Below are 14,593 nucleotides of genomic sequence, written 5' to 3' on the forward strand. Positions count from 1 at the left end.
CCTTCCAACCCATGCTAGCATGGAAAGCATTAATACACACACACACGCCGCATTGCGCACACCTAAGTATACTGCGGTGTTTTTGTGGCCAATATGTTCTCTTTTACTTGTTTCAGTCATTTGACTGCGGCCATGCTGGAGCACTGCCTTTTAATCGAGCAACTCGACCCCGGGACTTATTCTTTTTGTAAGCCCAGTACTTATTCTATCGGTCTCTTTTGCCGAACCGTTAAGTAACGGGGACATAAACACACCTGCATCGGTTGTCAAGCAAGGCTAGGGGGACAAACAGACACACACACGCATATATATATATATATACATATATATACGACGGGCTTCTTTTCAGTTTCCGTCTACCAAATCCACTCACAAGTTTTTAGTCGGCCCGAGGCTATAGTAGAAGACACTTGCCCAAGGTGCCACGCAGTGGGACTGAACCCGGAACCATGTGGTTGGTAAGCAAGCTACTTACCACACAGCCACTCCTGCGCCTATTTATATTCCTTAGATTTTAATTATTTCTGTGGGAGGTTTTGGAACGTAACACCTTGCGATGGTTGAGGGATTACTGTAATTGGAATTCAAACAGGTGGTGCACCCTGACGGCAGTTATTGCAAGGGAGGTAACCACTTCTAGATAAATCAGGAAGTGGTTAGAATTTGGGTTTTTTAAACTGGAGAGTAACAAAGAAGAGGCAGAATACATTTGCAAAATACGAAAATACGGCAAAAAAATTGATAATTTAAGATAAATAGAAAATATTTTTTTATTATTCATATCACATAAACACTGATTGAAGGAGATCACACTCCTAATTAAATTTTAGCAAACCTCCAAATTGTTTTGACAACAGCTTGGATTGATGTGGTGTTGTTGTTGTTGTTGATGATGATGATGTTACTGCTTTCAACTCTGTTGTTATTGTTGTTGGACATGTTCATAGGTGTGTGCGCGTGTGTGTGTATGTGTGTCATTATGTGTGTTTAAATTGGGAGGAATTAATAATAATAATAATAATAATGATAAACGGGCTTCAGAAAGGGATTATTAATTTGCATATAATGAGTGGCGTTTCCATGGTGATCCAGCGACAACAACAACATTGATGCTGAGCTACCGACATCATTAAGTGTGGGGGGTGGGGATTGGGGTTGAGGGTGGTTGGGGGAATTTTCCACAGAGAAGTTCCGCAGCTTTTAATGCCATATAACCGAGAAGAAATCACACAGTCCATGAAAAGGTCATGTTAGGAAGGACTTCTTGGTCTCAAAAGACCATCACTATCAACGAGATTAATTAATTAGTATAATTATTGTTGTTATTTAATCTGGGAGAAAAGTGTCTTTTTGTGTTTTTTTTTTTATTAATTAATTAATTTATATATTTTATTTTATTTTATTTTATTTTTTTTCCTGTGTTTTTTCCTCTTTGCAAGACTTTTCCATTTTTCTTTTTCTTCTTTTTCTTATTTCTTCATCCCTCCTGAAGGAACGGTGAAGACAACAGCACTAGCAGCAACATAAATCAGGACACACCTCCACATACACATTTTTTGTTTCTTTTTCCATTTTTGTTTTTGTTCTTTTTTTTATTTTTAACAGCATCCACTCGACTTCCGCTCCGCCGGCTCATCTTCCACAACCATCACGGTCTTCCGGTTGTTTGTTCCTCTTTTGTTTTGACAATTGCTGTCGGCTTTTTCAATCATACCTGCAACGAAGGACCGAAACAAACAAATAAATATAACAGCTCTAAAATAAAAAGACAAAATACAAAAAAAAAAAACAATGTAGGAGTGGCTGTGTGGTAAGTAGCTTGCTAAACAACCACATGGTTCCAGGTTCAGTCCCACTGTGTGGCACCTTGGGCAAGTGTCTTCTGCTATAGCCCCGGGCCGACCAAAGCCTTGTGAGTGGATTTGGTAGACGGAAACTGAAAGAAGCGTGACGTATATATGTATATATATATATATATATATATATGTGTGTATGTGCGTGTATGTGTTTGTGTGTATGTGTTTGTCCCATCCAACATCACTTGACAACCGATGCTGGTGTGTTTACGTGCCCATCACTTAGCGGTTCGGCAAAAGAGACCGATACAATAAGTACTGGGCTTACAAAGAATAAGTCCCGGGGTCGATTTGCTCGACTAAAGGCGGTGCTCCAGCATGGCCGCAGTCAAATGACTGAAACAAGTAAAAGAGTAAAAGAGAGAGTAATAGGTGCAGGCATGGGTGTGTGGCAGAAAGTTTGCTTCCCAACCACAGGGTTCCAGGTTCAGTCCCATTGCATGGCACCATGGGCAAGTAAGTGTCTTCGGCCTTGGGCCAACCAAAGCCTTGTGAGCAGATTCGGTAGACGGAAACTGAAAGAAGCCTGTCGTGTGTGTGTGTGTGTGTCTTTAAGTCTGTGCTTGTCCCCCCCCCCCCACCACCACCAACACTTGACACTAGTTCTGCCAGCTAAATCCATTCTCAAGACTTTGGTCAGCTGGCGATATGATAGAGAACGTTTGCTCAAGGTGCTGTGCAGTGGGACTGAACCGGAAGCCATGTGGTTAGGAAGGAAGCTTTATACCTCATGGCCACACCTATCTATGTAGATATATATATAGGGAGAATTCACGAAAAAAACAAAAGATGAAGACAGGTGGTGTACAAAACAAACAGATGTATTAGTATAACGCTCAGGAATAGAAAAAGTCTTTTACGTTTCGAGCCTACGCTCTTCTACAGAAAGGGACACAGAAAAAACAAGGAGAGAAAAAAATGTGTGCAGTGGCTAACGATCTATCATGGCGACTATATATATATATGTATATATATGCATTGTGCTAGTGCCACATAAAAAGGACATGTGCAGGTGGCAGAGAAAAAGATCTGTGCTGGTGCCATGTGAATGGTACCCGGTCCACCCTGTGAAGAGGTTGGCATTAAGAAGGGCACCTAGTCATAGAAACCATACGAGACTTTGGGGCATGACAAAGTCCTCTGGCTCATTCCACCCTTTCAAATATGGAGCCTGAGCAGCTGGCCAGATCCTGTCAAACCGTCCAGTCCATGCCAGCATGGAAAATAGACGTATGATGAGGATGATGATGATAATGTGTGCTATCATCATCATCATCATCGTTTAACGTCCGTTTTCTGCGCTAGCACGGGTTGGACGGTTCGACCGGGGTCTGGGAAGCCAGGGGCTGCACCAGGCTCCAGTCTGATCTGGCAGTGTTTCTACGGCTGGATGCCCTTCCTAACACCAACCAATCCGCGAGTGTAGTGGGTGCTTTTACGTGCCACCTGCACAGGAGCCAGGGGGGTCTGGCATCGGCCACGATCGGCTGGCGCTTTTAACGTGCCATCAGCACGGAAGCCAGCCAAGGCGGTGCTGGCATCGGCCACGTTCGGATGGTGCTTTTTATGTGCCACTGGCACAAAAGCCAGTCAAGGCGGCGCTGGCATCGGCCACGTTCGGATGGTGCTTTTTATGTACTACCGGCACAGAAGCCAGTCGAAGCCAGAAATTGTGTGCTATGTGTGTATTATAATGTATTGATATGTAACACACATTAGAGGCGTGTGGGTTAGTGGTTAGGGTGTTGGACTCGTGATCGTAAGATTGTGGTTTCGATTTCTGGGTTGGGCGATGCATTGTGTTTTTGAGCAAAACACTTCATTTCATGTTGCTCCAGTCCACTCAGCTGGCAAAAGTGAGTTAATTCTGCGATGGACTGGCGTCCCATCCAGGAGGGGAAATTATACGCCAATGAAACCGGGAAGCCGGCCCTTATGAGCCTGGCATGGCTTGAGAAGGAAACATTTATTTTTTTTATTTTACACGTAACAACACACACACACACACACACAAATGTGTGGAGGGGAGATGAAAAAGAGAACACCGTGTCACCTACATTTGCTGAGGTCTAAAAAGAGTTCTTCAGTTCCTTTGTTCAGCTTGGCAGAAGTATGGAAATGTTTGGCACCCACAGACTCTGCATAACTAGAAAAAGAAGGAAAATTTTACAATAATATCTCAGACCGTTTGCAAGACATAGCAATTAGTTTTCCTTTCCCAAAATTTACATAGCCTTACATATCAAAACTCATACTCCCTGCCAAAAAAAAGAGACAGATAACCATGGTTGATGAGGTCTAGGTCAGGGACTAAAGAACAATTATTGAACATAATTTACATTTGACGGATATTTGTCCTCATCTTGTTTGTTAACACAATGTTTCAGCTGATATACCCTCCAGCCTTCATCAGGTGTCTTGGGGAAATTTCTAACCTGGGTTCTCATTCCTAAGCTATTTTTTGATGTTTATTATTATTATTATTATTATTCAGGTCACTGCTTGGAATCATGAGCATATGGCGTAATGGTTAAGAGCACAGGCTACTAACCCCAAGATTCTGAGTTTGATTCCAGGCAGAGACCTGAATAATAATAATAATAACAACATCATAAAATACCTTAGGAATGAGAACCCAGGTTAGAAATTTCCCCAAATTGAAGGCCTGAGGGTATATCAGCCAAAACATTGTGTTAATAACAAAGATAAGGACAAATATCTATCAAATGTAAGTAATTCCTCATCTCTTAAATATAGAACTGTATTATTGAACATATTGTAAATAAAAGGACAACTGAGAGGGAAATCATTAAAATATTGAGTTGAGTCAGAAGTTTTGCAATAATTTGGTAACTTCTTTGCTTTATTCATCAAATTACAACAAAAAGCAACCTAGAATTCAAAGTAGAGGCCATCGTGTGGCACCGTCTGAAGCCGTCTTTCTGCCAGTTCTTTGACCCCACACTGACACCAGTTCTTGTCTTTCGAGGGGAAGAATTCCTTCAATGAAGCTTCTGCCTTTTCTTGGTTGATGAAGCATCATGAACAGAGGAAGTGAACCATGGATTGGAACAAGTGATAATCCGAGGGAGTTAGGGGCCAGACTATGTGCTGGGTGTGGCACCAGTTTGATTTCCTCAAGTTTCTGGAGTTTATTCCGGATCTTTCAAGCGATATGAGAGGTCTTGTGTTTTCTTGCTGCAGAAGAACTCACTTTTTGTTAACCAATGCTGGGTATTTTTGCCAGACAATGGCTTTCATCCGCTGGAGCTGTTCAGAGTACAAGTTGGCATCGATGGTTTGACCGTTTGGAATGAACTTTTGAATTTTGCCCTCAAATCAAAGTTGAAATCAAACTTGGTGACTGGCATCCGTTGCTAGTGGAGCGCTAAGAGTACCATATGAGAGAGATTGTTGCCAGAACAACAAGCTGGCCTTTGTGTCGATGGCACGTTAAGCACCATTCAAGTGTGATCATTACTGTGTTGCCTTACTAGCACTTGTGCTGGTGGCACGTGAAACATTTGAGCGAGGTTGATGCCAGTGCCGCTGGACTGGCTCCTGTGCAGGTGGCACGTAAAATGCACAATTTGGGCGTGGCCGTTGCCAGTACCACCAAACTGTCACGTAAAAGCACCCACTACACTCTCGGAGCTGTTGGCGTTAGGAAGGGCATCCAGCTGTAGAAACTCTGCCAGATCAGATTGGAGTCTGGTTCGCCAGACCTCAGTCAAATCGTCCAACCCATGCTAGCATGGAAAGCGGACGTTAAATGATGACGATGAATTCCATGAGATGCAGAGCTTCATCACCTGTTAGAAACATCCGTGCCTGACGACAAGTTCTGGAAGTTGGCTCTTGCCTAACCACTGCTTCTGTGCAAAGAAATCTCCTTCGGATTATCCCTTGCACCAATCCATGGCTCACTTGCAGCGTTCACAATGCTTCTTCAACCAAGAAGTGGTGGAAGCTTCAGTGAAGGACTTCTTCCCCTCGAAAGACAAGAACTGGTATCGGTGTGGGATCAAAGAACTGGCCAAAAGGTGGCTTCAGACAGTGCCACACGATGGCCTCTACATGAAATGCTCAACTGCTTTTGTTGTAACTTGATCAACAAAGCAAATACGGGATCTTTTCGGTTTGAACAGCAGTTTTTTCTAGCGGTGTCCTATGAAATTGTCACCCATAATTATGACCCTAGTATCGATCTATTGCATTTCAATCTGTTTTAGGGGTGGGGGGAAGGGTATCTTTTTTTCTTCAGAAATGTAAATAAACCCAATCTGTTTCTTAAACGAGGGACATATTCATACGGCACAGAATGTTTTCACCTCAATAGACGTCATTGATTGGTTGAAATTGCAGAAATTGAAGAAAAAAAACAACAAATATCTTACAAACCATAGAATTTTCTCAATAAAACGAAGAGAAAAAGATGTTTTATAAACACATTCTACCAGTATACGAAGTTTTAAAGTGTTTAGTTACATGGAAATTATTTTAAAAAACTGCCGGTCAAACCAAAAAGATCCATGTTTCGTAAACGAGGGACATGTTCATACGGTACAGAATGTTTTTTTTACCTCAATAGACGTCATTGATTGGTTGAAATTGCAGAAATTGAAGAAAAACAACAACAAATATCTTACAAACTACAGAATTTTTTCAATAAAGCCGAGAGAAAAAGATGTTTTATAAACACATTCTACCAGTATACAAAGTTTAAAAGTGTTTAGTTAAATGGAAATTATTTAAAAAAACTGCCGTCCAAACGGAAAAGATCCCAAATACGTTACCAAAATACTGCAAAACTTCTGACTCCACACAAATAATTCCCAATGAAATATTTTATTAGTAAACTTACCTTTCTGCATCGGACACAGACACATGCCGTTCTTTTTCTAAGTCTATTTTATTACCGGCAATACACAAACAGATGTCATTCCCTAGCATTTTGCGAAGTTCTTTCACCCAGTTCTTAACCTGATTCAGGAAAGAAAAAACAAAGTAGAATTATCAGATATAAAAGAATTCTGGTTTCATTTTCGTTATTTTGTTATTAGAAGATAAATGAAATTTAAAAATCAACTAAGGGGAAATAACTCCTGATTGAACAAAAATAATGTTCTTGTTCCAATATATTTCATGTTTTTTTTATTTCATCTAGTTTCAGCTCACGAGCTGTGGCCATGCTGGGGCACCGCTATTTGGTGTTGCTACATGATTTTACTTCACGAATGCTTTTTAGCAATTGACATTTGGTGCATGAGAGAGTTCGATGCAGCTGCCCTCATCTGCACCTCCTGCCGCAAAGTTGGTTCATCTGGGACACCTGACAGGAAGAGGTCCAGCTTTATTTTGAAGACATCTGCAGGTCTCTCAGGTCCTTCGGGAGGATATTGAAGAGCTGTGGACCTCTGAAACCCAGGCTATTGCAGTATCTTGTCCTACATCTTGATGGCAAATTTGGAGTCCTTGGCACTATGCAGTGGCACCCAGTTCAAGTATTTGTGTAACTCTCGATGCCAAAGTTTGGGACAAGTCCTTCCAGGATCTTCCAGATGTATATTATGGCATATCTTTCTCGCCTATGCTCTAAGGAATAGGGTCTTAATCTCTTGAGTCTTTCTCAATAGCTTATATGCTGCACAGAGGCTATCTTCTTCGTGTAGCTTCGTTGGATCGCCTCAAGTTCTGAGATTAATTTGACACTGGTTGGTGACCATAGCTGAGAGCAATAGTCAAAGTAGCTTAGCACAAGTGTTCTCCAGAGGACTATCATAATTTCCTGGTCTCTTGTTCAATAATTCACAAATTATTATTAAAAAATTCTAGACAGAGGTTGCAGTGGCGACGACGATCACCACCACTACCACCAACATTTTAACGTACAATTTCCATGTTTGCATCGAGTAGAGAGAATTGTTGAGGCAGACGCACTTCCCTGTTTCCAAGCAAGGTTTCCCTATGAGCAGAAATGATTTTCGTGGAAGATTAGAAACAACCAACACCGCTTGTATGACAGTGATGCTCATTTACAACCAATACATGATGCTAAGTGAAGGCAATGCACAGACAAACGAATCTATATTATAAATTACAACAGGCTTCTTTCAATTTCCGTTCACCAAATCCATTCATAAGGCTTTGGTTAGGACAGGGTTAGTAAAAAGACATTTGCCTGAAGTGTCATGAAATGGAACTGAACCAAAAACCAGATGGCCTCAGCCTGCGAGAAGTATCATCTCTATTAAATCACAAATTCTTGCCAACATTCACTACATCCTACGGAAGTAGAGGGATTTTTTAAAAATACACAGGAAAGATTGCTTGTGCTGGTGGCATGTGAAACATTCGAGCGAGGTTGTTGCTAGTGCTGTTAGACTGGCTCCTGTGCAGGTGGCACGTAAAAAGCACAATATGGGTGTGGCTGTTGCCAGTACCACCGAACTGTCACGTAAAAGCACCCACTACACTCTTGGAGCGGTTGGTATTAGGAAGGGCATCCAACTGTAGAAACTCTGCCAGATCAGATTGGAGCCTGGTTCGCCAGACCTCAGTCAAAATCGTCCAACCAACCCATGCTAGTGGAAGATGATTGATAAGGCTGTGACTGAGCTTGAGATGGTCGAGTGTTTAGGGAGAGGAATTTCCTTCTGGATTGAGCAACAGTCTACGACAAATCACACAAACACAAGGTTTGATCCCTGTACTCAATACTCAGATGAACTGAGGTTTTGTAGAATTAAAGTGTTCTAATTGAGGAATCTGCAGTAGAACTAAAAATTATCATTGTTTAACATTCATTTTCCAAACTTCTTACCCCACAGCTACTCCAGCACCTATTTCAGGTCATCATCATCATCATCATGATTAACGTCCGTTTTTCATGCTGGCATGGGTTGGACGGTTTGACTGAGGCCTGGAGAGCCAGTGGCTGCACCAGGCTCCAAACTGATCTGGCAAAGTTTCTACAGCCCTTCCTAATGCCAACCACTCCGAGAGTGTAGTGGGTGCTTTTTACATGCCACTGGCAAAGGAGCCAGTCAGGTAGACATGACATTGACCACGTTCAGATGATGCTTTTACGTGCCACCAGCATGGGAGCCATTTAGGGGGCACTGGCCACAGTTACAATATTGGTTTTACTTGACTCCACATGTCTTCTCAAGCATATCATATTGCTCGACGCATCAGGGATATTCTTAACAGGGCCAGTCATGCATGGCTGCGATCTCTTTTATAAATGATTATAATAATAATGAAATTATTGTATACAGTGCTGAGGTGCACCACAACTTGTCAAAAGTGTGTATAAAGCTTATGCAGTAATGTACAAATGTCTGGGAAGTGAACAGTGTATGAGTCAGATACATGCTTGTGTGTGTATGGAGGGGAGAGAAGATCAGGTGTAGTGTTGGCGAATCTCAGGAAGCATGGAAGTTTTGAAGGATGCAGTGCTCTGACAACTAACAACTGATGCCGGCAGTTTGTTCCATCCTTCAGCAACTCTTAGCATGAAAAAATGTTTCCTGAAGTCATGGGAGCTGTGCTGTTTTCTGACTTTGTAAACATGTCCACGGGTGTTAGACGGGTGGAGTTTGAAAAGGTGCTCAGAGTTATTGTTAGTAAGATGGTTAATAATTTTATGGGTGTCTACCAAGTCAGCTGCCAGACGTCGGAGTTTCAATGTGTCCATGCCCTGGGAAGAAGTAAGGCGTTCAGAATATGGCAAATGCCTGATGGAAGATATTCTCTTGGTTGCACGTCGCTGGACAGTTTCCAGACGGTTAATATCCTGGGCAAGATAGGGGTTCCAGACCGGTGATGCAAATTCCAGGTGAGGTCGTACCATAGCTGTATAAAGCCGTAGATAGATAGCCGGAGAGCGGCTCACAAAGGACTTGGTGAGTGATGCCAAGACACCTCAGCTTTCTTGGTAATTTTAGCGATGTGTTTTGTCCAACGCAAATTGCTGTCGACAATAACGCCCAGGTCACGTTCACACGAAGACTTTTTGAGATTAGTGTTGTGGAGGGAGTAAGTCGACATAGGTTTTTTCCTCCCAAAATGCATGGTGGTACATTTGTCCACAGCCAGCTTGAGTTGCCAGTCCATGATCCACTGCTGCATTGTGTCCAGGTCTGATTGCAATAGAGACCTATAGTGTACAGGATAAGGGATGAACAAATAACTAGTATAATGTTTATTTTCAAACAATTCTTAGTTTTAACACAAAGATAAGATTTCATTTTTACCTTTTGGAACGAGTCTATGTCAGTGATATCGTATACCAATATAGCGCCATTGCTGTCTCTGTAATATATGGGTCCTAGAGCATGGAATCTCTCTTGACCAGCAGTGTCCTGGAAAACAAGAAAAGAAAACATCTTAACAAAATGAAGATGGAAGGAAATCACTACCTTTCTACAGAATATATTAAACTTTAGGCAGACAAAAGTAGGAAACAGAGATACCATTCTTGAGTGGAAGGGGAATACAGACAGGGTGGTCACGGCTGAGTCACCTTTGATCTCTGGTTATTTTCAATAACAATTCATCTGAGTCAAGTTTGACTTACATGGACAACCACTGATTTCCAACTGTATTTATTAAATATGGAGAATGTCTTGAGAAAATAATAATAACAAAAGAAGTTATTTCTCCACCCTCCTTAGAATTATCCAATGATACATGTTACTTATAGAAATTTGGAATTAACTTTAAATCTTTACTATTTCTTTACTACCCACAAGGGGCTAAACACAGAAAGGACAAACAAGGACAGACAAACGGATTAAGTTGATTACATCGACCCCAGTGCGTAACTGGTACTTAATTTATTGACTCCGAAAGGATGAAAGGCAAAGTCGACCTCGGCGGAATTTGAACTCAGAATGTAACGGCAAACGAAATACCTATTTCTTTATTACCCACAAGGGGCTAAACACAGAGGGGACAAACAAGGACAGACAAACAGATTAAGTCGATTACATCGACCCCAGTGCGTAGCTGGTGCTTAATTTATTGACCCCGATAGGATGAAAAACAAAGTCGACCTCGGCAGAATTTGAACTCAGAACACAACGGCAAACGAAATACCTATTTCTTTATTACCCACAAGGGGCTAAACATAGAGGGGACAAACAAGGACAGACATAGGTATTAAGTCGATTACATCGACCCCAGTGCGGAACTGGTACTTAATTTATCGACCCCGAAAGGATGAAAGGCAAAGTCAACCTCGGCGGAATTTGAACTCACAACGTAACGACAGACGAAATACCGCAAAGCCTTTCATCCGGCGTGCTAACGTTTCTGCCAGCTCGCCGCTAAGCATTTTGCCCGGCGTGCTAACGTTTCAGCAGTTGAATGGTAAATGGTTCAACATTTGTGCTAGGTTTTGGTGGAGCTTTGTGGATTGTTTCAATGTGAAAGAGCCTTCAGAGTAACTACCGTCCTGGAAGTATAAAACCGTTAGTCATGTGAACAAGTTCATCAATTGTTCGGTGATGGTCCTCCAACATCAGCTTATGGATTTTTGAGACGTTTTCAATTGTTTGGGAGGTCAAAGATCACCCTGAACAAGGTTGGTCTTCAAGCGACAAGTGAAGTGACCATTCCTCCTAAAGCGTGGAAACCACTCGAAAGCTTGTGCTTTGCTCGTGGCAGCATCCTTGTAAGCTGTTTCAGGCATGACAACTGTTTTGGCTACTGTTTTCCCCAACAGAAAGCAACGAACAAGGAAGAAGCAATGCAAAACAAAGACACACCACATGACAGAATGACTTCACCTGATGCCTGAGGATCTCATCAAGTGGCTTCTAGTGGCAGAAGCCTGAACTACAATGGGCTTGTTGCACAGAGGATGTTTTTGGTTAACTTTGGATACCCCCTCGTATATATGTGTGTGTGTATAATCATCTTCCACATCATTTACGCATATACACTCACACACATCCATATACACATCACTATATCTTTGATAGTTAAGATTATTTGCCAACATGGCAGTCCTGGTTTAGGATGAATGTTGCTGTAATTTAGCCCCAAGAGACATCGTCTCCAGCTGGCTTTGCGACATGATCTGTGTCCTTATATTTTCGAACAAGGGAATCTAGCACCCCCACTCAGCTCAAAACAATATCTGTGTATCGTGATTTCTGGGTTATTTCCCTTCATCAGCACAGAATGGGGGTGCTAGATTCTCTTGTTCGAAAATGTAAGTAGAACTAAAAATCATCATCATTTAACATTCATTTTCCAAACTTCTTACCCCAATGCTACTCCTGCACCTATTTCATGCCATCATCATTGATTAACGTCCGTTTTCCATGCAGGCATGGGTTGGACGGTTTGACTGAGGTCTGGAAAGCCAGTGGCTGTACCAGACTCCATTCTGATCTGGCAATGTCTCTACAGTTGGATGCCCTTCCAAATGCCAACCACTCCGAGAGTGTAATGGGTGCTTTTTACATGCCACCAACATGGAACCCAGTCAGGCGGCACTGGCCCCAGCTACGACTTTGGTTTTATTTGACTCAATATGTCTTCTCAAGCATATCAAATCACCCAATGCATCAAGGGTACTTTTAAACGGGCCAGACATGCAACACTGACATCGGCCCTGGCTGCATTCTCACTTTACTTGCCAGGTCTTCTCAATCACAGCATATCTCCAGAGGTCTCGGTCTCCTGTCATTGCCTTTGTGAGGCCCAACATTCGAAGGTCATGCTTCACCACCTCATCCCATGTCTTCCTGGGTCTACATCTTCCACAGGTTCCTTCCACAGATGTCCTCATCCATATGTAAAATATGACCCTACCACCACAGTCGTCTCTCTTGCACACCACATCTGATGCTTCTTATGTTCAGGGCGTTCACACTGACATTACACGTCTAGCAGATCACATTGGCTTTATTTCTTTCAAGCCTATGCATGTCCTCCACAGTCAAGGCCCATGCTTCACTGCCGTGTAGCATGGTTGTTTGCACACATGCATCATACAGTCTACCTTTCATCCGGAGTGAGAGGCCCTTAGTTGCCAGCAGAGGTAGGAGCTCCCTGAACTTTGCCTAGGCTATTCATATTCTAGTTGCTTCATACTCAGAGCAACCACCCCCACTACAGACTTGGTTGCCTGTTCTGTTAATAGAAGATGGCACCTCTGTTGATGTAGCTTTGCTAGGCAAGGTGGTTTTGTGCTTGCATCTCCCAGGTATTGGGGGGTTAATTTCAAAGCTCTTCTGTGCGGCTGTGAGCATATCCTTGAAGCATTTTTTCTATCCATTTTGCGTGCACTTGCTTTCCACCAGTTCACTGTAAAACAGTTACTTGAAGAGTTGTGTGTTAGACATTTGAACACTAGGTGGCCTGCCCACCTCACTTGCGATACAGAAGCAGGAAAATAGCACAAAATACCTGATGCCCCAAAAGAATGAGGATGCAGGAGAACCACCTTGTTGAGATAACTGGTGAAGACAGTGTGGAATAAACGTTGATGATGCCACCCATATCATAAGTAGCTGTCCAAAAATGTCCCCGCATTTTTATCTGTTAGCAAGACACTTGCTTAACCATTTCTCTCTCGACGTCATTGTTTTCCCACATTTCCACACTTTCAAACAAACGGACATACCAACAAATATATTAACTTCATAATCTTCCAGGCTTAATAGTCATTAGTTTCTGCCAACAAAGCCATCACCAATTTCCTTAGATTCTGAATTCCTGTTCTATATTATTTATATGTTTCTAAATTCTCAAAATGAAATGGTATTTTATGTGGTAAGTAGCTTGCTTACCAACCATGGTTCTGGGTTCAGTCCCACTGTGTGGCACCTTGGGCAAGTGTCTTCTACCATAGCCTCGGGCCGACCAAAGCCTTGTGAGTGGATTTGATAGACGGAAACTGAAAAAAGCCTGTCGTATATATATATATATATATATATATGTATTTGTGTTTTTCTCCCCTACCATCACTTGACAACCGGTGGTGGGTGTGTTAATGTCCCCTTGTCACTTAGCGGTTCGGCAAGAGAGACCGATAGAATAAGTACTAGGCTTACAAAGAATAAGTCCTGGGGTCGATTTGCTCGACTAAAGGCCGGTGCTCCAGCATGGCCACAGTCAAATGACTGAAACAAATAAAAGAATAAAAGAACAGCTAGAGGTGGTATTTTGGTAGCCCTGCGAAGCTAATCTTAGCAGCTTATCACTGTGTGTGTGTGTGTCCATGTGTGTTTGTATTTTTATATAGATGTATAATAATAATAATAATGAAATTATTGTATACAGTGCTCAGATGCACCACAACTTGTCAGAAAGTGCGCATAAAGCATATGCAGTGATGTACAAATGCCTGGGAAGCGAACAGTGTATGAGTCAGATATATACTTGTGTGTGTATGGAGGGGAGAAAATCAGGTGTAGTGTTGGCGAATCTCAGGAAGCATGGAAGTTTTGAAGGATGCAGTGCTCCGACAACTAACAACTGATGCCGGCAGTTTGTTCCATGCTTCAGCAACTCTCAGCGTGAAAAAATGTTTCTGAAAGTCATAGAAGGAGCTGTGCTGTTTTCTGACTTTGTAAACATGTCCACGGGTGTTAGATGGGTATGTGTGAAAGTAAATAACCCAGCTGAATTGAACCTGTGTCCTCTGGTTAGAACATAAGCTGCTGCTGCTATCGCTGCCATCACCACCACCACCACCACCACCATCATTATCAGTATAT

At 42.2% G+C, this 14,593-nt stretch overlaps 1 protein-coding gene across 1 annotated transcript in view; it reads right to left on the reverse strand.

Annotated features, from left to right (window-relative positions):
* Positions 1–752: 752 nt before the first annotated feature.
* The window catches only part of LOC115232509 (ras-related protein Rab-21), a 68,096-nt gene continuing 54,255 nt past the window's right edge, over positions 753–14,593 (reverse strand). The window contains exons 3-6 of the mRNA XM_029802416.2: positions 10,115–10,222; positions 6,721–6,839; positions 3,914–4,002; positions 753–1,714 (exon numbers count right to left, since the gene is read on the reverse strand). Coding sequence (XP_029658276.1) covers positions 1,599–1,714; positions 3,914–4,002; positions 6,721–6,839; positions 10,115–10,222 — 432 coding nt within the window. The 3' untranslated portion in view covers positions 753–1,598. The remainder of the gene's footprint in view (positions 1,715–3,913; positions 4,003–6,720; positions 6,840–10,114; positions 10,223–14,593) is intronic.

The sequence above is a fragment of the Octopus sinensis genome, linkage group LG2 (genome assembly GCF_006345805.1).
Source record: "Octopus sinensis linkage group LG2, ASM634580v1, whole genome shotgun sequence".
NCBI classification, from domain to species: domain Eukaryota; kingdom Metazoa; phylum Mollusca; class Cephalopoda; order Octopoda; family Octopodidae; genus Octopus; species Octopus sinensis.